The sequence below is a fragment of the Ornithodoros turicata genome, chromosome 6 (assembly GCF_037126465.1).
Source record: "Ornithodoros turicata isolate Travis chromosome 6, ASM3712646v1, whole genome shotgun sequence".
NCBI classification, from domain to species: domain Eukaryota; kingdom Metazoa; phylum Arthropoda; class Arachnida; order Ixodida; family Argasidae; genus Ornithodoros; species Ornithodoros turicata.
Window position 1 is genome coordinate 73,915,027 of NC_088206.1, and position 27,205 is coordinate 73,942,231.

General features: G+C 46.1%; 1 protein-coding gene across 1 annotated transcript; it reads left to right on the forward strand.

The window, feature by feature from the left end:
- The first annotated feature begins 208 nt into the window (after positions 1–208).
- LOC135397380 (signal recognition particle subunit SRP54) lies at positions 209–5,067 on the forward strand. The gene is made up of 14 exons (XM_064628944.1): positions 209–425; positions 684–775; positions 1,151–1,235; positions 1,298–1,402; positions 1,456–1,580; positions 2,063–2,213; positions 2,272–2,331; positions 2,395–2,483; positions 3,597–3,697; positions 3,761–3,921; positions 3,966–4,074; positions 4,129–4,299; positions 4,358–4,453; positions 4,849–5,067. The coding sequence occupies exons 1-14, from the start codon at positions 348–350 to the stop codon at positions 4,923–4,925; spliced, it is 1,500 nt and encodes a 499-aa protein (XP_064485014.1). The 5' UTR covers positions 209–347; the 3' UTR covers positions 4,926–5,067.
- Positions 5,068–27,205: the final 22,138 nt, after the last annotated feature.

A 27,205-nucleotide genomic window follows, 5' to 3' on the forward strand; every position in this document is an offset into this window, starting at 1 on the left:
CCAGACCAAGATTTTGATATCCGCGAGAGTCTGCCAGTGGTCTGCCAGTCTGCTTCCTTGCAGGTTACACATTTTTCACCTAAACAAGCTCTCGCTAGTTTTTATGGAGATTATTGTTACAATTATTGTTAGCTTTCAATACACTTTAACAAATCAATCATAAAGCGATATTTAATATGTTTGGAAACTCTGAGTAGAGCATAAAACGACACGTATGGCGGCGTACCGAGCGGTCCACGCAATCCTACGGTGTACTGTGTATTGGTTTAGCGGGGACAGCTGTTGCAGCGTTTTATAAGGAAGAGTTTCGAAAGGACCGCATCACAGCCGGAATAACAGCTACCAAAATGGTGTTGGCGGACTTAGGTCGGAAAATAACGAACGCATTGCGTTCGCTGAGCAATGCAACCATCATCAACAAGGAGGTAAACAAGATGAACCCTTTCAGAGGGACACAATCAGCATTGCTTTTCATGTTCTGTCTTCAGCCAGCAACACATTAGACTGCGCTGCATTTGCACTGTGTGAAAACTCGCAAAAAGGCTTGCTTGTATGAACACAATGGAGCGCTTGCATAGCTTGCATTTTCATGTTATATTCACAGACTCTTTCGAAGTAGCTTTGCGTTCAACTATGTAATGCTGCCTGAGATTATGTTGTCGACTCAAGATGTACATTTGCAGGTTCTGGATTCTATGTTAAAAGAAATCTGCACAGCGTTATTAGAAGCAGACGTCAACATCCGACTCGTCAAACAGCTCAGAGAAAATGTCCGGTAAATAAATTTGAGCATTTCTCGACAAAATTATGGCTAAGCATGTGCCTTTATTTCTATCAAGTGCTTTGTGATATGCCCACACTCGTAGTTATATGAAATTTAATTGAAAATGCTGTTTAGCAATTGAGCCTTACATTGGTTTAGACGCTTCAGACGTCTTAGTCCCTCTACAGTTCATTTTGAAGCCAAGGGAAATACCGGAACAGTAGCGCAGTGTTTAGTTTTGATGAAAAGTAGTGTGGACTTAAATGGTTTTTACGTGTTTTTTGAGCACTTTGTCCATCATTGACATCTGCCACCAGTACTTTTTGTGGTGTGTAAAGTTTTATTGGCGATATTACTACGCTTAGCTTGAAGTGGTAATTTTTGCAGGACGGTCATTGATATAGATGAAATGGCCGCTGGTTTGAACAAGCGGCGGATGATACAGTCTGCTGTCTTCAAAGAGCTTATTAAGGTGAAGCTTATTAAGATGACGCAACATTAATGACATTAATAAGAAACGTCTTTTTTTCTTAGCTCGTAGATCCAGGCGTAAAAGCTTGGCAGCCAACGAAAGGCAAGAACAACATAATCATGTTTGTGGGCCTTCAGGGAAGCGGAAAGACCACAACATGTACAAAGGTATTTAGTGATACAAGCACGATGACCCTCATGTACCAGTTTTCTTTGTATAGTTGGCATACCACTATATGAAGAAAGGCTGGAAAACCTGTCTGGTGTGTGCCGATACCTTTAGAGCTGGAGCCTTTGACCAGCTCAAACAGAATGCCACAAAGGCTAGAATACCCTTCTATGGAAGGTGAGAAAAAATAATGTTTCGCTTATTCGGTTAATTTGTCCACGTGACGCTCGAAATACATTTTGTGGATTGTGATGACAAACATTTTTTTGCACATTGCCCTCACTTCTTACGAGAAATGTTACCCACAAAACCAGCTCCCATGGTTGGGGTCATTGCTTTCCATGCTGAGACACGGGTTTCACACCGGCTGTGCTGTCTGGGATTTTTTGCCTGGGTTTTCCCGCAGTCTTTACAGACAAATGTTCCCCTTGAAGTGGGACCCCACTCCTTCCTGCCACTGTCCTCTCTCCATCTGTCCGCATCTGTATGCCACCATCATGGCCACGGTTGCTTCGCCGCGTTAACGCGAAATAAAAAATATAAAAAGTTGCTCGCAAAATTGGTACGAGGGAACGTTTCAGATGAACCTTGACACGACTGAGTTTTACTGCTCGGGAATAGTCTGTGCAGATTGGTGGATTGACTCGTACTATTGGCAGTTACACAGAGGTGGACCCCGTGGTCATAGCTCAGGACGGGGTGGAAAAATTCAAGAAGGAAGGCTTCGAAATTATCATCGTGGATACGAGCGGTCGACACAAGCAGGAAGATTCCCTCTTTGAAGAAATGTTGCAAGTTGCTAATGTCACGGTAAGCATTTGGTGCCATCGTATTTACGACCTTCCGAGCGAGAGCGTTTTGTTTTCAGAGTCCCGACAACATCATCTTCGTCATGGACGCTTCCATCGGCCAAGCTTGTGAGTCGCAGGTACGTGTCAACGCGCGAGAAAAATGTCTTTTTATATCGTAACACGGTTGTCCTAAATTAAAGGCACGAGCGTTCAAAGAAAAAGTCGACGTAGGAGCCGTAATTGTTACAAAGTTGGACGGTCACGCCAAAGGGGGTGGAGCCCTCAGTGCGTAAGTATCACTATTTTGCATTAAAATGCGAGCAAGCTGGTATAATTTCCTCGAGCTTGAGCCTCTGCTGGTAGCGACAGGTCTAATCTAGCCCTGTCCCTGGCACCTCAAGCTCAAGGAAATGATACGATCAACATCAACAATGATGAATAAATAGCCTTAAAGCTCTATCTCATGCTTGCTCTGGGTTATCTTCTACTACCCTGTATGATGTATGTTGCAACCTCACTGACAACTGATTTAAAAGGTTTGCACCAGGAGAGAGCAACTGTCGGACATTTGTTTCCTCGTAAGCGAAGGTGTTGAACCCATTGACATTCACTGTCGCATGAAGGCACAATTTCGCAGAACCTGTTGTTTCCACTCGGAATTGTCCGTTTTTTGCGGGATATATTATAGAACTATGCTGGGATTTGAATGGGCATTTAAACCCAAACAGTCGCGTAACGATGGCACTTAAATGGCTCAACAACGAAAGAAAAGAGAGAAATTGCGAGAGTTGAGTCTAGTTTTCTCTGCACAGTGAAAAGTTAGGAAAGGCTGGAAAAGCTCGCAGGATGAGCCCATCTTTTTTGTTTGCTCTCTTTTTTTTTTTTTCTTTCTTTTTTTTTTTCTCTCGACGGTGGAATCCCGCGGAAAAGTATAAATTTTCCAAATTTGACGAACAGTGAACAATGAAAGATACTGTGGTCTCCTGGCGGCATATTTGAAGCCTGCCATCGGAACAAACCGTCATGGACCGCTTGCGAGGAATGTACTGTTCCAACGTGATACCACGCGTGACTACTTGAACCGCCTGCGATCTTGGTTTCTTCCATCATCTTCCGCGTCCCCTGTGTTCGCCTTACCTCGCAGACTACCACATATTCTCGAGGAGGATTTTGGCAGTCAGAAAATTTTTTCCAACAAATACACGGAGCAAGCGGTGCATGAATGACTTCTATCTCTCATGGAACACGATCACTTCCGACGGCATTGAAAAGCACGGGGACTACGTAGAATGTTTCCCAGTGTATTCATTTTCATTGTTCGTCAGTAAACTATTTTAGGTTACTTATTAAAGCACCCTCGTAATTGTAAATTGCCGCGTAAATTAATGTTCGCTACTTTCAGTGTCGCAGCTACTCAAAGTCCAATCATCTTCATTGGTACTGGAGAACACATAGATGATTTTGAGCCCTTCAAAGTGAAACCTTTCATAAGCAAGCTGCTTGGTACGTTGCTTTCTTGGACATTCTGTCAAGTTCTGACAAGTTAATTGATGGGATAATGCTTAGGCATGGGAGACATCGAGGGCCTCATCGACAAGGTGAATGAGCTCAAGCTGGACGACAACGAGGAACTCATTGAGAAGCTGAAGCACGGGGAATTTACGCTCAGAGACATGTACGAACAGTTTCAAAACATCATGAAGATGGGACCCTTCAGCCAGATAATGGTAGATTGATTCTCCTCATTACATGCTAACCATTGATGGCTTAGGGTATGATTCCAGGATTCAGCAGCGATTTCATGACAAAGGGAAATGAACAGGAGTCTATGGCGAGGCTAAAGAAACTCATGACAATCATGGACAGTATGAATGACAATGGTGAGTGGTCCACCATGGGATACCATAGGAAACCATAGGAAACGTCTCTTTCAGAATTAGACAGCCGAGAAGGTGCCAAGCTATTCTCCCGGCAGCCGACCCGTGTCACAAGGGTTGCACGAGGTGCTGGGGTCACCACTAAAGAGGTGCAGGAGTTGCTTTCTCAGTACACCAAGTTTGCAGCCATGGTGAAGAAAATGGGGGGCATCAAAGGACTCTTCAAGGGTAGGGCAGAAAGACCCACGATGTGTCGTTATTCAAACTTGATTACTCTCATTGCTAGGAGGAGACATGGCTAAGAATGTAAATCAAGTCCAGATGAACAAGTTGAACCAGCACATGGCTAAAATGATGGACCCGAGGATCTTGCAACAGATGGGTAAGATGGGGATCCCAACTGAAACCACCCTCTAAGCAATACAAACGTAGGCAGTTACTCTTGTACAAAAGTAACTTGGAACTGGTTAAAGTAACTAACTTACTCAGGTATTGCAATATTTTCCAGTTCTCTAGTGTCTTTTTCCCAACCACATGTCATCCACAGCCAGGATGGCCTCCCACCTAACTTCCACTGGGAGCCAACGGGAAATTACCTGTTTTTAACGCTCCACTTAAATGAATTTTTCTCTTAATTCAACTAGTCATGTACGTATTAAAAAGAGTAAGTCACTTACTCTTTACCCATGACTGGATACACCTTAGCGTGCCTTTTAGCATTTGCTAGCTACGCATAGTGATTCTTGTTGCATTTATGTATACTTCTTTTCTTTTAAGGTGGCTTTTCCGGGCTTCAAAACATGATGCGGCAGTTACAAGGAGCTGCGAGTGGCACAAATCTAATGGGAAAATGAAGTTCTATTGTGGGGGAAGACTCGCTTTTTCTACAGATACCTCGTCATCCTTCAGAGATCATGAGTCACCAAGAAAGAGAATGGGGACCATTAAAGAAATGACACAAAAATGTTCATACAGCAAAAAAGGTTTTAGCGTTGAGTGCTTTGTGAACGTGTCTCGTTCCGTGCTCCAAAGTTACTATGCTTCGTCGACAGGTTGTTAACATGAAGATGCACAAAAAGGCTTTTGCTCAAAGAAATAACAGAGACAAAAACAAGAATGAATGTCGTGTGAAGCGTATAAAAATTAATTTTTGTCGCTGGTTTCGTCCAGACCATCCACTATGTTTGTTAAGGAAACACATATCTGATGGCGAGGGCTTAGCAAAGCTGTCTCTCTGCTGTAGCTGAATAATTTGGGACATTCAACCTAAGGGTTTGGGAAGAGTAGATTCTTCCGTGTGCATTCCCAGGATTTGTTTTCCAAGGGAACATGACTCTTTCCTGGAGACTGATGGTGGAGGTGTTTGGAGGTTCACATTACATCAGAGAAAAACCATGACAACGTAAGAATAAAGAGTGCATGATTTTCACAAGTGGCGTTTAAGCTCCAGGGGTGGGGAACACAATTCCATCTGCTGCTGTGGACATCTGTTGCCCAGGGAATGTCTGCTGCTAGAAGTAGTCGGGATGATGTTGCCCACCCCTCATCAAGTTCCCAGGGCAGTGCATTACATGATATCTAGATTCAATTTGTCCTCTGTCGCATGGCCGACAACATTCATTGAGCTGTTCGTATTTGTTTCCGAGCAGGCCGCTCTCTATGTTTGTTTTTCCCTCCCTGAATATCTGCAATGTAGGTTTACTTTCCATGTTTTGTTTCCACTGTTCTGCTTCCATCTCGAGCAGTCATGTTCGCTTGGTCAAAATGAATGAGCAATCTCGCATGTTCGCATGGCGCTTTCCGAGCGCTCGGAACTTGCCAGCTAGCACTTTTTTTGCCCGGTCTCAAAACGATCGAGCAGCAGAACTGTATCCGGTGTCGTCACATCCGCACTGCAACGGTGGCGAGTGCCCTCATTGGCCGCATGTTGAAATCACGTGCATCGGAAACCGAAGTTCCACCATCGTTTTGCTTCGTTTCTTTCCTTTTTTTTCAAATTCTTTTTTTTTCTCTTTCCTTGTCAAGTCTTCAGTGCTTGTGATTCCGACAGGAAGCTGCCCCGTCTCAAAGGGGATTAAGCACGACCTGAACCTGAACCTAAAACCCAGTGCTAAAACCGCTAGATTCCTAGCAATCATGTTCGGGTGGCACCGGTCACGTGATCCAGCTTGGTCGTGTTGCTACGAAATGACCACCCGAATTCGCTATATGACTCCTCTCCTTTTCCGTTCCCTGGTTGCGTTCGTTTGTTCGACTCGAACAGCTCGAGAGCCGAGAGAGTAGACTCTTGGTGGGCGAAAATGCCGCGGCGCGGCTCTCATGACGTCGCCCACGTGACACTAACTCCCGTTCTAAAATTCGAGGATTCAACGCTAGAGGTGCTCAAGAGTCGACTCGCAGCGACTCTCCTTTCGAGGTGGGTCGCTAGAGTCGATGGCGTACGATGGCTCTCATACGTCACGACTCCGACTCGCGGGTCGTGCGAGTTTAATAAACGAACACACCCCCTGTTTCGATGTGCACCTGGCGGACGTATGCTATCAATTAAATGAGAATGATGATAAATTAATTATTTACTGTAATAAATTCAGCTGAATTCTCCATTTCCACGTCCAAGGTTTCTTGAATGTAAATGCGCAATTAACGCTGTTCTTGTTGTGGCTGTATTGTTGAGACTCGAGCGAGCGGGCTCCACGGAACACACGGAGAACGCACTTGTTGTGAATGTGAACCCTTCCGCTGGATGTGCGCCTGGCGAACGTATAGCGTCAAATAAGAAGGGGAATAAATCCATGATTTTTATGGTAAAATCACAAATACAAGCCGAATTCTCCATTTCCACGTCCAAGATTTCTTGAATGTAAATGCGCAATTAACGCTGTTCTTGTTGTGGCTGTATTGTTGAGACTCGAGCGAGCGGGCTCCACGGAACACACGGAGAACGCACTTGTTGTGAATGTGAACCCTTCCGCTGGATGTGCGCCTGGCGAACGTATAGCGTCAAATAAGAAGGGGAATAAATCCATGATTTTTATGGTAAAATCACAAATACAAGCCGAATTCTCCATTTCCACGTCCAAGATTTCTTGAATGTAAATGCGCAATTAACGCTGTTCTTGTTGTGGCTGTATTGTTGAGACTCGAGCGAGCGGGCTCCACGGAACACACGGAGAACGCACTTGTTGTGAATGTGAACCCTTCCGCTGGATGTGCGCCTGGCGAACGTATAGCGTCAAATAAGAAGGGGAATAAATCCATGATTTTTATGGTAAAATCACAAATACAAGCCGAATTCTCCATTTCCACGTCCAAGATTTCTTGAATGTAAATGCGCAATTAACGCTGTTCTTGTTGTGGCTGTATTGTTGAGACTCGAGCGAGCGGGCTCCACGGAACCACGACCTACTAGATTATAACGACCACGTCAGGCGCACCCCTCCCATGCGCCGCATTTTTGGAAGGCAGCGGTGGCGCTTCTGATCGTCCTTGTTATTGCTTCCTCAACTTCTACAATACTTTGTACTTCAGCTTACCTTAGTATTTCTGTACAAGCTGTGGACTTCCACAGATGTTTAATTCTGAGGTTGATTATTATCATCATTCTACGCGTTTTCATAGGAGTAGGAGCTATCGCTGTCGTCTGCTACGGTTATGGTGAGCTAGAAGGACGGTGGTGGTGGTGGTGATGGCGATAGGGCTTGCCGTTGTCGGCCTCACGTATGTGGGCAACGTCACGACTGATGCCCTGGGGGAATGTGCGTCCTGGGCCGACTTCTAAGGGAACTGTGCCGACATATGTCTGAAAGCGTCTGAGGAAAACCCAGGAAAAACCCCAGACAGCACAGCCGGCACCGGGATTCGAACCCGGGTACCTCCCAGTCTCGACGTGACAGTCTGCTACGGTGGTCGTACCACTGATCTCTATGTATAAAGACTGGATCGCGCATGGGAGAGGGGCTCGTGGGGGAGAGGCGTGCCTTCGGGCCGCCATGTTGGTGGGCCCTAAAGTGCTGTGTGTGCCCATAGAAAACAATGGGAGGCAACAGAGATTGTGAGTATTTATTGCGCTGCTAGCATTGATCGTTGTTTGTCATCACACAATTTTGTAAGGTGCCAGTATACTGATGTATCCTAACAGTGTTTCACAGGTGTCCTGCCGTTCGATTCTTAATTACGTTATGTTTTGCATTCCGAAACTAGACCGTCACTGCAGTGCAGCGCTGGGGATTGTACTACAGCACGTTTCCCAGCCAATATATTCCAGTACAAAATACGCACGATGCTGAGGTTCCAAAGACCCTTCCGTGTGACATGTCATATCCTACCGAACCGCTACGAAGACGCGCCTCGCCTGTTTGAAACGGCGGTTGGAGAATGTCGATGGCGATGAGGCAGACGTCGTTACGCTTCGGCTCGCGCTTGTTGGGAACTTCATTCTTGTTATATCACTCAACATACCTGACCGATCATTATAATTCCCGTGGAAAAGGTAAAATATGTTTTTTTTCTCTTTCTCTTTTGTTTATTGACTATGGTGCGATACGTGATGAGTCGTTACAAATATGATTAGAAAACGTATGGATATGATGGCATAAAATCAATATTATTATTATTATGAGGAAAGAGTGAGATAAGTACCACATCAAACAGGCCTTCCTCTACATGCGAACGGCACGTGAACAAATTGGGTGCGCAGTATGTTGAGTAAAGACGCAACGACTTTTCCGTTCGTGATAAAAGTTGACAATATGTCGAAGGTACAATATAGAACCCACGCAAATATTTGCTGCGCAAATCTTTCGTTGAGTGGCTCTTGGAAAATCAACGTTGTTCTTTATGTTCACAATCCACCATTGACCAGGTACAGTTGAAATAGCGTTGATTCAGCACTATCTATCTATACATGCAACATTGCTCAACATTAGTCAACATTAGACAACGTGCATTCTACGTTACACCAATAGTCGGTGTTGAACAGCAGCTTATTCTGTGAGAGCTTTTTATTTGTTCAGTTGTACATGTCTGAAGTGAGACGTGATTTATTTAAGGATAGTTTATAACCTTTTTATGCAAAAAATGAAATTGCCACGTCTGAGAATGCTGGAAATGACTGTTATCGACACAATAAATCCTTGTAAGGTAAAGAAATGTCATTGTTGTGATATTCGTAGTATATCCACAGAATATTCACTGGGGGATATTTGTGACGTCTCATGGTGGATATACAGCGGACGTTGTGAAGATACGCGTGACATCTGTGACGTGTGAGACCAATTTGGGAGGTCTGTGGGATATTGATGGTTTGCTGGGACTATTTTGGCTGATAATCAACAACAAAGCCTGGCTTCATGCAGAAAACTTCATCCATTCATCTGATTCTGAACGGTCTTGTTCTCCACTATATTTTGGAGGAAGGCCCGTTGCAAAAGATTTTGGCATGTGGAGGGCGATTTCGTTGAAAGCTGCGGTAATCGCGCGCGTCATCTAGGGTCCGGTATCGAAATCGAAACTACCGCTCGCTGCAGCAGACGGAGCAGACGACAGGGGGTGGCGCTCCTAGTCGCAATCGCACAGAGCCGTATATTAAAAGGGAGTCTGGCCATTAATGGGTCATGCCTATACCTGAAGCTCCACCCACTTTTTCAGCTTTCTGACCAATGAAGTCTTGAAATATGGGGCGCTATCAATCAACCTATCCTCACTATTTGTCTCCCTATCCAACATGGGCAGCGCCATTTTGGGTGGCAAGTGAATCGGATGGGATTGAAATGGATACTTCTCGCAACCCGCAGAACTAGTGGATTTTTGGTGCAAATTTGATAAGCGCCACCTAGGGAGCGTAAGGCACGTCGGGAGTTGTCGTCTGCTTCCGTCGTTGCACCGCTGCCGGCAGAACCACCTGCTGGGACACATTCTGTCGTCGGAATGATTTTTAAACAAATCTACATGAACAGTTGGAATATAAAAGGCAAGAATGTTTATATCCATGAAATCCAGCAATTAAATATAAGATTGTACAGCACAGTGCCGTTTTTGTTATGATTTCATTGTGATCGCTGCGATCGCCGTGTTCACTAGGCCTAACATCGGCGACAAAACGTATTATTTTCGATTAGATATCGACGGATGAGCGTAAGTTGAAACTGATTTCCGAGAAAGTATATGACAATGTGCATTTGCAGTGTAAAGTCAGAGTAGTCTGTGAAAATAATTTGTCACGAAATCCCCGCTTCACTATGTTTGCTTTCGACGCCATTTTGGGTGGCAGTATGGTGTCATGGCGACCCCCTTGGTAAAAAGCAAACCAATCAGAGGAGCGAGACTGTGATTGACAGGTCGAGCCTCTTTTTGTGACTCCTCCCAATGGCCAGACTCCCTTTTAATATACGGCTCTGCAATCGCATTCCTGGTACGATCTGAATTTAAACGTTCACTTACATACTATGTTTAGTACGTGCTAGTATTCGTTTTTTTCACTGTTATGGACATGTGTTGACATACAAACACATGTTTCGCTTTGTTCCAGCTGTACAATCGTATCACGTGATTGTCGTCTGCCGGTTTTCACTCTCTTTGCAGACGACACCGAAAGTCGTTTCTCTGATTGTCATGTACGAATTCCCTCAGTGTTTTTAGTTATATTCTTGCTCAAATCAGTGCATACCTTCTTGCTTTACATCTCTGAAGAGTTTTTCGTCACCACATCTGCAAGACGTTGACGTAAGCTGTTATTCCTTCATTTGGTTTGCCGTTCCTATAACGAAGCGCAAATCCTTCCGTGTATTGTGGTAAGCTGTGTAGCTTATGTCAGATTATAGTTGTGCTTGGAAAAATATGTTTGGAACTACAAATGGGGCACGATACACCTGATCGTATAGCGATATGTTCAGTTGTGAAGTTGTGAATATCACGCGCGAGGATACGCTGGCTCTATCTATATATTCTTCTACGTGATAGAGTGAGCCATGAGTCGTGCCAGTCCACAGATTCTATTACATCGTATTTGTGTTCTTCAGCCACATTATACGGCTTTTGTGTTGCGCTATTTGGTCAATTCCGCACCGTGCAACACGATTGGGAAACCGAATGCCGTCTGCGTGGGGAAACCAAGTTAATCCTTCTTTACATACAGCTTATTCTACTAAAATACATCTCAAGTTGTTAAGCGTATTTTTTTCTGTTTGTATTGGTCATTTCCACATCACAGAAGAGTTATTTTCTTGTTCTGTACTTTTGCCCACCCCAGTGTAATTTTCTTGCAGTCAGCTTTTGCTTTTTTACTATGCAACGTATATATGCACAAAAAAAAAAAAAGAAAAGAAAAGGACGCGGAAATATATTGATATATATAAATTCTTTATCAAACGAAAAGCATAAACAGAACTGCAAATGTGTGTTCTGACCAGCGCAAGCCGTAGCAGACGACAAGGCTTGGCCAAGCCTTGTCGTCTGCCACGGCTTTCGCTTTCGAAAGGGATGAGCTTAGCGTGCAGACGCTAAGCACATCTCTTTCGAAAGCTGTAGTTGACTTGGGAGAAAATGCTAGTGGTTTCATTTTTATTAACACGTGTAACATTTTACTGAAACTTTACTGAAGTTTTCAGAAGATATTTTTGCTCGTGACGCAGCATAGTTACGTCACGTGACTGTCGTCTGCTAGCATTTGTTTCTCATCGCAGACGACATGAAAGGAAGAGCAAAATACGAATGTCTTCGTCGCATTTGCGCTATGTTTCGCTAAAATCAGTGCACACTTCGTGATTTTGTGTTTCCGAAGACGATTTCATCACTGCGTGCGGAGATGATACAATGTAAGCTGAATGGCGGTAATTCATTATTTGCTTCCGGACTTCCTTCTTGCAGAGCGACTTTTACGCCTTTACTTTTGCCGTGCGCGGAATTTCTAACTGCTAATTTTCTTGGATACGTTTGCTAGTATTTTTTTTTTACGCGCTTTGGGTACACTCATTCCAAAATCCGCAGTGGTCTGTGTCTGATCGACAAGGGCAAGACAGAATAGATGTAGTTGTTGTAGGCAGGTTGAAATAACTGCCCTAGAGTGACTATAGAGACTGTTGTATGTGTGTCTCGCAATTTTCATTCGATTTCTACACTGAAATCTCGAGCGAAACAATATGGGACTGAAAAAAATACACGGAAATATATCGACAGATATAAATAATTTATCCAACGAAAAGCATAAACAGAACTGCAAATGCCCGTTCCGTAGCAGACGACAAGGCTTGGCTGCTCCAAGCTGCTATAGCACACGCTAAGCACATCTCCTTCGAAATTGTAGTTGACTTGGAAGAAAATGCTAGTGGTTTCATTTTTATTAACATGCGTAACGTTTTACTGAAACTTTACTGACGTTTTCAGGAAGATATTTTTGCTCGTGACGCAGCATAGTTACGTCACGTGACTGTCGTCTGCTAGCATTTGTTTCTCATCGCAGACGACATGAAAGGAAAGCAAAATACGAATGTCTTCGTCGCATTTGCGCTATGTTTCGCTAAAATCAGTGCACACTTCGTGATTTTGTGTTTCCGAAGACTATTTCATCACTGCGTGCGGAGATGATACATGCATGTAAGCTGAATGGCGGTAATTCATTATTTGCTTCCGGATTTCCTTCTTGCAGAGCGACTTCTTACTTTTACTTTTGCTGTGCGCGGAATTTCTAACTGCTAATTTTCTTGGATACATTTACTAGTATTTTTGGTACACGTTTTGGGTACGCTCATTCCAAAACACGCAGTGATCAGCGTCTGTCTGACAAGGGCAAGACAAAATAGATGTAGTTGCTATAGGCAGGTTGAAATAACTGCCCTAGAATGACTATAGAGACTGTTGTATGTGTGTCTCGCAAATTTTTATTCGATTTCTACACTGAAATCTCGAATGAAACAAAATGGGATAGAAAACAATTTCTGCGCCGTGGTGAAAAATATATGCGTTCGCACTGCGGACCATCCTATGAAGTGGTCCGCAATGGCATAAAGGTTTAATTTGCGGGCGACCTCTTTGTGGCGAGCGCTACATGCTTCAGTCGGGCTTTGGACATTGTTGATCTCAAATATGTTTTGATGCGACGGAGGCAGGAGAACGATCTTTATGACGGCACGACGTCAGTGGAATGGTTAGTTTGATTTTTAAGAGTTCTGTCAATTCCGATATAAGGTCTCTCTTATATGGCTGTCGACATCCCCCCGAGAAGTGTCCTATAACATATCACAGCAATGTTTTCAAGGGCACGACGCAACGCTGCGTAGCAATATATCGATCGCCATGTCCCGGTGTAACTCAAGACGTCCAGCATCAAAATATGCACAGTAGAATTTAGAGATGAAAGTGATGGTGATTGTCATCCAAACACTCGATAGTACAATCGATGGTTCAGATGACTACTCATTTAAGTATCGGCTCGTTACATCACTCTCAAAAATGACCTTCACCGCATACCACACTCCTAGCCAATCATCACCTCGAATAATATCGTTATCTGCCCTGATTTGTTGAGAACGGGAGGCGTACGCCTTTTTTGTGACAATTATGAACAGCATAAGTGTCACAAGAAATGCGTACGCATCCCGTTTTTAACAAACCAGGGCAGATAACGGTATCATTCGAGATTATGGTTGGCTAGAAGCGTGCTACGCGGTGAAGTTCATTTCTAACAGTACAGCTCAAACGTCCGAGGTCGGTGGCTGGGCCATCAGGCATTTCGACGAAATTGTTTTGTGGCGTTCCACTTCACGCGCACAACGCAATTGCAAAATATTTCGGTCCGAAAGATAACCGCTTCTCCGCTAGGTGTCTCAAAAAACTTCCGCGCAGTGCGCGAAACCTCACTCTATGTGCGCGGCTCTTGCGTGCCAATCCTTCAACGGATCGGGAACATTTTAGAGGGATGTGCTTGGAGAAGTGTGTGTCTATTTGCGAGCGGGTTTCTAGCGATTTTGAACATAAAACAGCAGAGAAGAACGACTGCCAATGTTGCACAAAACCTGCAATATTGATTATTTTTTAATGACACGTTAGGTATTACGTATCGAATTTTTTTTTTCATTTAATCCCCACAATGTGTACATTACCTAAAAAAAATGTCAAGCCCCTAGGTATAGCCATTTTTTAAATGGAAAATCCGAAGTCCGAAGTTTCAGTTTTTTTCGCAAAAATGCATAAGTAGAGACGACAAAAAAAAGCAAACTGCAGGACGGTCTACACTCTTTAAAATGAACATCACCGCATAGCACGCTCCTAGCCAACCATAAATGATATCGTTATCTGCCCTGATTTGTTGAAAACTGTAGGCGTACGCCTTTTTTTGTGACAATTATGAACAGCATAAGTGTCACAAAAAAGGCGTACGCCTCCCGTTTTCAACAAATCAGGGCAGATAACGATATCATTCGAGATTATGGTTGGCTAGGAGCGTGCTATGCGGCGAAGTTCATTTTTAAGAGTGTAGTGCCTCTAGTTTGCAGAAATAAAATATATCGAGGGTGTTTTTCCTTGTTAGGAACATACAATTTTTTGAAGTAGAGCGGTGTAGTATCTATGCCGCACGTGAGGTTTCTGGGTCCCGGGCCGCCTACGCCCCCAGCATACTACCCGACCTACGGCGCCTTCACCCCTGTGTTCCGTGTTAGAGCACCGCACGGGCCCGGGCTTACCCGAAAGCCCGAGCCCGATCCGGCCCACGGGCCGGGCCGGGCTAGAGTTTTAGTCACCGAGCCGGGTACGGGATTGAACACGCTGGCCGGTCGGGCTTGTATGCGAGCAAATTCAACGGGACTGGACAGCTGAATTTTGATGTCACTTTCTTTTTCCATTGGTTATGGGATATCATGGTATTCTCATCTAGAACTATCACCTTTTTATACAGGGTGCGTCACGTAACGAGCCATTTGTCCTTGTAAAAAAAGAAAAAAAGAAAGGCTCAACAGAAAAATATGGGGTAAGCGGTTGCCTTCCACCACCACTCAATTTGACACCTACTAAAAATAATTTCGACGACTAATAATTGAAATGAATCGAATTTTTTAATTGAACTCGGAAATTTCCCTAGTCAATGTAACGTTTTTCTTGCTCAGTCCGATAGACCGTGGTTGAATTAGCCAAACTCACCGCAAAATACGATTCGTAGTACGGTGGTTATGTCCAGAAAAGTTGTCCGAAAATTGAGGTTTAGTTGCGCATCTTTCAGCTGGCAAAGGCGCAAATAAAAACCTCAGTTTTCGGACGACTTTCCCGCATATAACAGCCGTACAATACGTAACGTATTTTGCAGTGGGATTGGTTAATTCAACCACGGTCTATCTCATTTAGCAGGAAAAACGTTACATTGGCTAGACAAATTTCCGAGTTCAGTTCAAAAAAGTCAATTCATTTATATTAGAGGTCGTTGAAAGTAATTTTAGTAGGTGGAAAATTCAATGGCCGGAAGGTAGCCGCTTGCCCCATATTTTTCTGTTGAGCCGTTTTCTTACAAGGGTCAAATCACACGTTGCGTGACCAACCCTGTATGTGATCATGATTATTACGTGTAATGAGTCTGCTAGATTTCGCACGTGCACTCACACACATTTGGGGACAATTGGTGTGGCGGGCGTGCTGAGTGTCCGGCACGAGGGTCAGTTAGGTTAGGTGTTCTGACATATTTCGTTCGCGGGAGAGTACGAGAAAGGGGAACTAGCACCGGTGCGTGCGCAATAGAGCGGAGATGAGTCTCTCTTGAACCGCAAGGTACAAACATATCGCCCACGCGCCGTTCCGCGCTGCCTTCCCAAGCAAAAGCAAGCAAGCAAGCACAGAGCGACTTGCCGGCAGAGAAACACAGCCGTTCCGTTCGAGTGTACCTCATCACTCTCCCTACCAGTTAGCTGCGTCCTTTTCCTCCCTGGGCTTTGCTCTTTAGTAAATGTAAATAGAAACACGCGTCTCCGGGCCTCGAGAACACATAGAGCAGAGGCGGGCAGGGACGGGGCCTCAGCATGGAAACAGTTGGGTATGGGCCGGGAAAGGACTGGAAATCTAGACGATGTCGGGCCCGGACCGGGCCGTAACAGCCCGGCCTGGGCCCTGCACGGGCCTGAAAATTAGGCCCGTGCAGTTCTCTATTCCATGTTAAGCTGGGTTACAGTAACACGGCGCTGTGCAGAGCTTGCCACATCCTAGCTACAATCCTTCATATCATCGAAGACTGTGAGCGGTACACGTGTGAACGCTGGGTGTTACGATGCCAACTTGAGCTCCTTTCCATTTCTTTATAAGAATATTTCCCCCAAAGTACTTGACCCATGGAGTTCCCCTCTGCATCAGTGTCGGGCTGTTCGCTCCATTTTTGCTTTCATGCAAGCCACTGGACGTCTGGATGTGCTCTAAACAGAACTCCGACCTGTCGTCGCTTCGCGTTCATCATAATTCATCCTCTCATGTTAACCGCTGTGAAGTGGGGTAGGGTCCTGTTGCTACCTTGGGGTAACATCCCATGCATGTCATCATAACTTCTTCCTCATTTATTGTTGTTGTTGTTCTTCTTCTCATACTACGATTTCTTTCAAGGAATAGTTGCTGCCCCGGACCAATGGACAAGACAAGGTGGAAATAAGGGTCTCACCTCCACCACAGAGACAGCCGGGAGCTTCACCCACAGCACAACGGAATACCTACACCAAAGCGAACTACTGGCGGAGCTGCGCCACTGGTGTCATTGGTGTATTTGTTGTTAGGACTGTAGATTACTTTTAGAAAGCCAGCCAGCCAGCCAGCCATGTGCATACATGTGACTGTTACTTTGTTGCATGATTTTCTGCGTTGCTCGGTTTCCCACTGATTGCTTGTAAGTTTCTTTCAAGGAATAGTTGCTGCCCCGGACCAATGGACAAGACAAGGTGGAAATAAGGGTCTCACCTCCACCACAGAGACAGCCGGGAGCTTCACCCACAGCACAACGGAATACCTACACCAAAGCGAACTACTGGCGGAGCTGCGCCACTGGTGTCATTGGTGTATTTGTTGTTAGGACTGTAGATTACTTTTAGAAAGCCAGCCAGCCAGCCAGTCATGTGCATACATGTGACTGTTACTTTGTTGCATGATTTTCTGCGTTGCTCGGTTTCCCACTGATTGCTTGTAAGTTTCTTTCAAGGAATAGTTGCTGCCCCGGACCAATGGACAAGACAAGGTGGAAATAAGGGTCTCACCTCCACCACAGAGACAGCCGGGAGCTTCACCCACAGCACAACGGAATACCTACACCAAAGCGAACTACTGGCGGAGCTGCGCCACTGGTGTCATTGGTGTATTTGTTGTTAGGACTGTAGATTACTTTTAGAAAGCCAGCCAGCCAGCCAGCCATGTGCATACATGTGACTGTTACTTTGTTGCATGATTTTCTGCGTTGCTCGGTTTCCCACTGATTGCTTGTAAGTTTCTTTCAAGGAATAGTTGCTGCCCCGGACCAATGGACAAGACAAGGTGGAAATAAGGGTCTCACCTCCACCACAGAGACAGCCGGGAGCTTCACCCACAGCACAACGGAATACCTACACCAAAGCGAACTACTGGCGGAGCTGCGCCACTGGTGTCATTGGTGTATTTGTTGTTAGGACTGTAGATTACTTTTAGAAAGCCAGCCAGCCAGCCAGCCATGTGCATACATGTGACTGTTACTTTGTTGCATGATTTTCTGCGTTGCTCGGTTTCCCACTGATTGCTTGTAAGTTTCTTTCAAGGAATAGTTGCTGCCCCGGACCAATGGACAAGACAAGGTGGAAATAAGGGTCTCACCTCCACCACAGAGACAGCCGGGAGCTTCACCCACAGCACAACGGAATACCTACACCAAAGCGAACTACTGGCGGAGCTGCGCCACTGGTGTCATTGGTGTATTTGTTGTTAGGACTGTAGATTACTTTTAGAAAGCCAGCCAGCCAGCCAGCCAGCCATGTGCATACATGTGACTGTTACTTTGTTGCATGATTTTCTGCGTTGCTTGGTTTCCCACTGATTGCTTGTAAGTTTCTTTCAAGGAATAGTTGCTGCCCCGGACCAATGGACAAGACAAGGTGGAAATAAGGGTCTCACCTCCACCACAGAGACAGCCGGGAGCTTCACCCACAGCACAACGGAATACCTACACCAAAGCGAACTACTGGCGGAGCTGCGCCACTGGTGTCATTGGTGTATTTGTTGTTAGGACTGTAGATTACTTTTAGAAAGCCAGCCAGCCAGCCAGCCATGTGCATACATGTGACTGTTACTTTGTTGCATGATTTTCTGCGTTGCTCGGTTTCCCACTGATTGCTTGTAAGTTTCTTTCAAGGAATAGTTGCTGCCCCGGACCAATGGACAAGACAAGGTGGAAATAAGGGTCTCACCTCCACCACAGAGACAGCCGGGAGCTTCACCCACAGCACAACGGAATACCTACACCAAAGCGAACTACTGGCGGAGCTGCGCCACTGGTGTCATTGGTGTATTTGTTGTTAGGACTGTAGATTACTTTTAGAAAGCCAGCCAGCCAGCCAGCCATGTGCATACATGTGACTGTTACTTTGTTGCATGATTTTCTGCGTTGCTCGGTTTCCCACTGATTGCTTGTAAGTTTCTTTCAAGGAATAGTTGCTGCCCCGGACCAATGGACAAGACAAGGTGGAAATAAGGGTCTCACCTCCACCACAGAGACAGCCGGGAGCTTCACCCACAGCACAACGGAATACCTACACCAAAGCGAACTACTGGCGGAGCTGCGCCACTGGTGTCATTGGTGTATTTGTTGTTAGGACTGTAGATTACTTTTAGAAAGCCAGCCAGCCACCAGCCATGTGCATACATGTGACTGTTACTTTGTTGCATGATTTTCTGCGTTGCTCGGTTTCCCACTGATTGCTTGTAAGTTTCTTTCAAGGAATAGTTGCTGCCCCGGACCAATGGACAAGACAAGGTGGAAATAAGGGTCTCACCTCCACCACAGAGACAGCCGGGAGCTTCACCCACAGCACAACGGAATACCTACACCAAAGCGAACTACTGGCGGAGCTGCGCCACTGGTGTCATTGGTGTATTTGTTGTTAGGACTGTAGATTACTTTTAGAAAGCCAGCCAGCCAGCCATGTGCATACATGTGACTGTTACTTTGTTGCATGATTTTCTGCGTTGCTCGGTTTCCCACTGATTGCTTGTAAGTTTCTTTCAAGGAATAGTTGCTGCCCCGGACCAATGGACAAGACAAGGTGGAAATAAGGGTCTCACCTCCACCACAGAGACAGCCGGGAGCTTCACCCACAGCACAACGGAATACCTACACCAAAGCGAACTACTGGCGGAGCTGCGCCACTGGTGTCATTGGTGTATTTGTTGTTAGGACTGTAGATTACTTTTAGAAAGCCAGCCAGCCAGCATGTGCATACATGTGACTGTTACTTTGTTGCATGATTTTCTGCGTTGCTCGGTTTCCCACTGATTGCTTGTAAGTTTCTTTCAAGGAATAGTTGCTGCCCCGGACCAATGGACAAGACAAGGTGGAAATAAGGGTCTCACCTCCACCACAGAGACAGCCGGGAGCTTCACCCACAGCACAACGGAATACCTACACCAAAGCGAACTACTGGCGGAGCTGCGCCACTGGTGTCATTGGTGTATTTGTTGTTAGGACTGTAGATTACTTTTAGAAAGCCAGCCAGCCACCAGCATGTGCATACATGTGACTGTTACTTTGTTGCATGATTTTCTGCGTTGCTCGGTTTCCCACTGATTGCTTGTAAGTTTCTTTCAAGGAATAGTTGCTGCCCCGGACCAATGGACAAGACAAGGTGGAAATAAGGGTCTCACCTCCACCACAGAGACAGCCGGGAGCTTCACCCACAGCACAACGGAATACCTACACCAAAGCGAACTACTGGCGGAGCTGCGCCACTGGTGTCATTGGTGTATTTGTTGTTAGGACTGTAGATTACTTTTAGAAAGCCAGCCAGCCAGCCAGCCATGTGCATACATGTGACTGTTACTTTGTTGCATGATTTTCTGCGTTGCTCGGTTTCCCACTGATTGCTTGTAAGTTTCTTTCAAGGAATAGTTGCTGCCCCGGACCAATGGACAAGACAAGGTGGAAATAAGGGTCTCACCTCCACCACAGAGACAGCCGGGAGCTTCACCCACAGCACAACGGAATACCTACACCAAAGCGAACTACTGGCGGAGCTGCGCCACTGGTGTCATTGGTGTATTTGTTGTTAGGACTGTAGATTACTTTTAGAAAGCCAGCCAGCCAGCCAGCCATGTGCATACATGTGACTGTTACTTTGTTGCATGATTTTCTGCGTTGCTCGGTTTCCCACTGATTGCTTGTAAGTTTCTTTCAAGGAATAGTTGCTGCCCCGGACCAATGGACAAGACAAGGTGGAAATAAGGGTCTCACCTCCACCACAGAGACAGCCGGGAGCTTCACCCACAGCACAACGGAATACCTACACCAAAGCGAACTACTGGCGGAGCTGCGCCACTGGTGTCATTGGTGTATTTGTTGTTAGGACTGTAGATTACTTTTAGAAAGCCAGCCAGCCAGCCAGCCATGTGCATACATGTGACTGTTACTTTGTTGCATGATTTTCTGCGTTGCTTGGTTTCCCACTGATTGCTTGTAAGTTTCTTTCAAGGAATAGTTGCTGCCCCGGACCAATGGACAAGACAAGGTGGAAATAAGGGTCTCACCTCCACCACAGAGACAGCCGGGAGCTTCACCCACAGCACAACGGAATACCTACACCAAAGCGAACTACTGGCGGAGCTGCGCCACTGGTGTCATTGGTGTATTTGTTGTTAGGACTGTAGATTACTTTTAGAAAGCCAGCCAGCCAGCCAGCCATGTGCATACATGTGACTGTTACTTTGTTGCATGATTTTCTGCGTTGCTTGGTTTCCCACTGATTGCTTGTAAGTTTCTTTCAAGGAATAGTTGCTGCCCCGGACCAATGGACAAGACAAGGTGGAAATAAGGGTCTCACCTCCACCACAGAGACAGCCGGGAGCTTCACCCACAGCACAACGGAATACCTACACCAAAGCGAACTACTGGCGGAGCTGCGCCACTGGTGTCATTGGTGTATTTGTTGTTAGGACTGTAGATTACTTTTAGAAAGCCAGCCAGCCAGCCAGCCATGTGCATACATGTGACTGTTACTTTGTTGCATGATTTTCTGCGTTGCTTGGTTTCCCACTGATTGCTTGTAAGTTTCTTTCAAGGAATAGTTGCTGCCCCGGACCAATGGACAAGACAAGGTGGAAATAAGGGTCTCACCTCCACCACAGAGACAGCCGGGAGCTTCACCCACAGCACAACGGAATACCTACACCAAAGCGAACTACTGGCGGAGCTGCGCCACTGGTGTCATTGGTGTATTTGTTGTTAGGACTGTAGATTACTTTTAGAAAGCCAGCCAGCCAGCCAGCCATGTGCATACATGTGACTGTTACTTTGTTGCATGATTTTCTGCGTTGCTTGGTTTCCCACTGATTGCTTGTAAGTTTCTTTCAAGGAATAGTTGCTGCCCCGGACCAATGGACAAGACAAGGTGGAAATAAGGGTCTCACCTCCACCACAGAGACAGCCGGGAGCTTCACCCACAGCACAACGGAATACCTACACCAAAGCGAACTACTGGCGGAGCTGCGCCACTGGTGTCATTGGTGTATTTGTTGTTAGGACTGTAGATTACTTTTAGAAAGCCAGCCAGCCAGCCAGCCATGTGCATACATGTGACTGTTACTTTGTTGCATGATTTTCTGCGTTGCTTGGTTTCCCACTGATTGCTTGTAAGTTTCTTTCAAGGAATAGTTGCTGCCCCGGACCAATGGACAAGACAAGGTGGAAATAAGGGTCTCACCTCCACCACAGAGACAGCCGGGAGCTTCACCCACAGCACAACGGAATACCTACACCAAAGCGAACTACTGGCGGAGCTGCGCCACTGGTGTCATTGGTGTATTTGTTGTTAGGACTGTAGATTACTTTTAGAAAGCCAGCCAGCCAGCCAGCCATGTGCATACATGTGACTGTTACTTTGTTGCATGATTTTCTGCGTTGCTTGGTTTCCCACTGATTGCTTGTAAGTTTCTTTCAAGGAATAGTTGCTGCCCCGGACCAATGGACAAGACAAGGTGGAAATAAGGGTCTCACCTCCACCACAGAGACAGCCGGGAGCTTCACCCACAGCACAACGGAATACCTACACCAAAGCGAACTACTGGCGGAGCTGCGCCACTGGTGTCATTGGTGTATTTGTTGTTAGGACTGTAGATTACTTTTAGAAAGCCAGCCAGCCAGCCAGCCATGTGCATACATGTGACTGTTACTTTGTTGCATGATTTTCTGCGTTGCTTGGTTTCCCACTGATTGCTTGTAAGTTTCTTTCAAGGAATAGTTGCTGCCCCGGACCAATGGACAAGACAAGGTGGAAATAAGGGTCTCACCTCCACCACAGAGACAGCCGGGAGCTTCACCCACAGCACAACGGAATACCTACACCAAAGCGAACTACTGGCGGAGCTGCGCCACTGGTGTCATTGGTGTATTTGTTGTTAGGACTGTAGATTACTTTTAGAAAGCCAGCCAGCCAGCCAGCCATGTGCATACATGTGACTGTTACTTTGTTGCATGATTTTCTGCGTTGCTTGGTTTCCCACTGATTGCTTGTAAGTTTCTTTCAAGGAATAGTTGCTGCCCCGGACCAATGGACAAGACAAGGTGGAAATAAGGGTCTCACCTCCACCACAGAGACAGCCGGGAGCTTCACCCACAGCACAACGGAATACCTACACCAAAGCGAACTACTGGCGGAGCTGCGCCACTGGTGTCATTGGTGTATTTGTTGTTAGGACTGTAGATTACTTTTAGAAAGCCAGCCAGCCAGCCAGCCATGTGCATACATGTGACTGTTACTTTGTTGCATGATTTTCTGCGTTGCTTGGTTTCCCACTGATTGCTTGTAAGTTTCTTTCAAGGAATAGTTGCTGCCCCGGACCAATGGACAAGACAAGGTGGAAATAAGGGTCTCACCTCCACCACAGAGACAGCCGGGAGCTTCACCCACAGCACAACGGAATACCTACACCAAAGCGAACTACTGGCGGAGCTGCGCCACTGGTGTCATTGGTGTATTTGTTGTTAGGACTGTAGATTACTTTTAGAAAGCCAGCCAGCCAGCCAGCCATGTGCATACATGTGACTGTTACTTTGTTGCATGATTTTCTGCGTTGCTTGGTTTCCCACTGATTGCTTGTAAGTTTCTTTCAAGGAATAGTTGCTGCCCCGGACCAATGGACAAGACAAGGTGGAAATAAGGGTCTCACCTCCACCACAGAGACAGCCGGGAGCTTCACCCACAGCACAACGGAATACCTACACCAAAGCGAACTACTGGCGGAGCTGCGCCACTGGTGTCATTGGTGTATTTGTTGTTAGGACTGTAGATTACTTTTAGAAAGCCAGCCAGCCAGCCAGCCATGTGCATACATGTGACTGTTACTTTGTTGCATGATTTTCTGCGTTGCTTGGTTTCCCACTGATTGCTTGTAAGTTTCTTTCAAGGAATAGTTGCTGCCCCGGACCAATGGACAAGACAAGGTGGAAATAAGGGTCTCACCTCCACCACAGAGACAGCCGGGAGCTTCACCCACAGCACAACGGAATACCTACACCAAAGCGAACTACTGGCGGAGCTGCGCCACTGGTGTCATTGGTGTATTTGTTGTTAGGACTGTAGATTACTTTTAGAAAGCCAGCCAGCCAGCCAGCCATGTGCATACATGTGACTGTTACTTTGTTGCATGATTTTCTGCGTTGCTTGGTTTCCCACTGATTGCTTGTAAGTTTCTTTCAAGGAATAGTTGCTGCCCCGGACCAATGGACAAGACAAGGTGGAAATAAGGGTCTCACCTCCACCACAGAGACAGCCGGGAGCTTCACCCACAGCACAACGGAATACCTACACCAAAGCGAACTACTGGCGGAGCTGCGCCACTGGTGTCATTGGTGTATTTGTTGTTAGGACTGTAGATTACTTTTAGAAAGCCAGCCAGCCAGCCAGCCATGTGCATACATGTGACTGTTACTTTGTTGCATGATTTTCTGCGTTGCTTGGTTTCCCACTGATTGCTTGTAAGTTTCTTTCAAGGAATAGTTGCTGCCCCGGACCAATGGACAAGACAAGGTGGAAATAAGGGTCTCACCTCCACCACAGAGACAGCCGGGAGCTTCACCCACAGCACAACGGAATACCTACACCAAAGCGAACTACTGGCGGAGCTGCGCCACTGGTGTCATTGGTGTATTTGTTGTTAGGACTGTAGATTACTTTTAGAAAGCCAGCCAGCCAGCCATGTGCATACATGTGACTGTTACTTTGTTGCATGATTTTCTGCGTTGCTTGGTTTCCCACTGATTGCTTGTAAGTTTCTTTCAAGGAATAGTTGCTGCCCCGGACCAATGGACAAGACAAGGTGGAAATAAGGGTCTCACCTCCACCACAGAGACAGCCGGGAGCTTCACCCACAGCACAACGGAATACCTACACCAAAGCGAACTACTGGCGGAGCTGCGCCACTGGTGTCATTGGTGTATTTGTTGTTAGGACTGTAGATTACTTTTAGAAAGCCAGCCAGCCATGTGCATACATGTGACTGTTACTTTGTTGCATGATTTTCTGCGTTGCTTGGTTTCCCACTGATTGCTTGTAAGTTTCTTTCAAGGAATAGTTGCTGCCCCGGACCAATGGACAAGACAAGGTGGAAATAAGGGTCTCACCTCCACCACAGAGACAGCCGGGAGCTTCACCCACAGCACAACGGAATACCTACACCAAAGCGAACTACTGGCGGAGCTGCGCCACTGGTGTCATTGGTGTATTTGTTGTTAGGACTGTAGATTACTTTTAGAAAGCCAGCCAGCCAGCCATGTGCATACATGTGACTGTTACTTTGTTGCATGATTTTCTGCGTTGCTTGGTTTCCCACTGATTGCTTGTAAGTTTCTTTCAAGGAATAGTTGCTGCCCCGGACCAATGGACAAGACAAGGTGGAAATAAGGGTCTCACCTCCACCACAGAGACAGCCGGGAGCTTCACCCACAGCACAACGGAATACCTACACCAAAGCGAACTACTGGCGGAGCTGCGCCACTGGTGTCATTGGTGTATTTGTTGTTAGGACTGTAGATTACTTTTAGAAAGCCAGCCAGCCAGCCATGTGCATACATGTGACTGTTACTTTGTTGCATGATTTTCTGCGTTGCTTGGTTTCCCACTGATTGCTTGTAAGTTTCTTTCAAGGAATAGTTGCTGCCCCGGACCAATGGACAAGACAAGGTGGAAATAAGGGTCTCACCTCCACCACAGAGACAGCCGGGAGCTTCACCCACAGCACAACGGAATACCTACACCAAAGCGAACTACTGGCGGAGCTGCGCCACTGGTGTCATTGGTGTATTTGTTGTTAGGACTGTAGATTACTTTTAGAAAGCCAGCCAGCCAGCCATGTGCATACATGTGACTGTTACTTTGTTGCATGATTTTCTGCGTTGCTTGGTTTCCCACTGATTGCTTGTAAGTTTCTTTCAAGGAATAGTTGCTGCCCCGGACCAATGGACAAGACAAGGTGGAAATAAGGGTCTCACCTCCACCACAGAGACAGCCGGGAGCTTCACCCACAGCACAACGGAATACCTACACCAAAGCGAACTACTGGCGGAGCTGCGCCACTGGTGTCATTGGTGTATTTGTTGTTAGGACTGTAGATTACTTTTAGAAAGCCAGCCAGCCATGTGCATACATGTGACTGTTACTTTGTTGCATGATTTTCTGCGTTGCTTGGTTTCCCACTGATTGCTTGTAAGTTTCTTTCAAGGAATAGTTGCTGCCCCGGACCAATGGACAAGACAAGGTGGAAATAAGGGTCTCACCTCCACCACAGAGACAGCCGGGAGCTTCACCCACAGCACAACGGAATACCTACACCAAAGCGAACTACTGGCGGAGCTGCGCCACTGGTGTCATTGGTGTATTTGTTGTTAGGACTGTAGATTACTTTTAGAAAGCCAGCCAGCCATGTGCATACATGTGACTGTTACTTTGTTGCATGATTTTCTGCGTTGCTTGGTTTCCCACTGATTGCTTGTAAGTTTCTTTCAAGGAATAGTTGCTGCCCCGGACCAATGGACAAGACAAGGTGGAAATAAGGGTCTCACCTCCACCACAGAGACAGCCGGGAGCTTCACCCACAGCACAACGGAATACCTACACCAAAGCGAACTACTGGCGGAGCTGCGCCACTGGTGTCATTGGTGTATTTGTTGTTAGGACTGTAGATTACTTTTAGAAAGCCAGCCAGCCATGTGCATACATGTGACTGTTACTTTGTTGCATGATTTTCTGCGTTGCTTGGTTTCCCACTGATTGCTTGTAAGTTTCTTTCAAGGAATAGTTGCTGCCCCGGACCAATGGACAAGACAAGGTGGAAATAAGGGTCTCACCTCCACCACAGAGACAGCCGGGAGCTTCACCCACAGCACAACGGAATACCTACACCAAAGCGAACTACTGGCGGAGCTGCGCCACTGGTGTCATTGGTGTATTTGTTGTTAGGACTGTAGATTACTTTTAGAAAGCCAGCCAGCCACCAGTCATGTGCATACATGTGACTGTTATTTTGTTGCATGATTTTCTGCGTTGCTTGGTTTCCCACTGATTGCTTGTAAGTTTCTTTCAAGGAATAGTTGCTGCCCCGGACCAATGGACAAGACAAGGTGGAAATAAGGGTCTCACCTCCACCACAGAGACAGCCGGGAGCTTCACCCACAGCACAACGGAATACCTACACCAAAGCGAACTACTGGCGGAGCTGCGCCACTGGTGTCATTGGTGTATTTGTTGTTAGGACTGTAGATTACTTTTAGAAAGCCAGCCAGCCATGTGCATACATGTGACTGTTATTTTGTTGCATGATTTTCTGCGTTGCTTGGTTTCCCACTGATTGCTTGTAAGTTTCTTTCAAGGAATAGTTGCTGCCCCGGACCAATGGACAAGACAAGGTGGAAATAAGGGTCTCACCTCCACCACAGAGACAGCCGGGAGCTTCA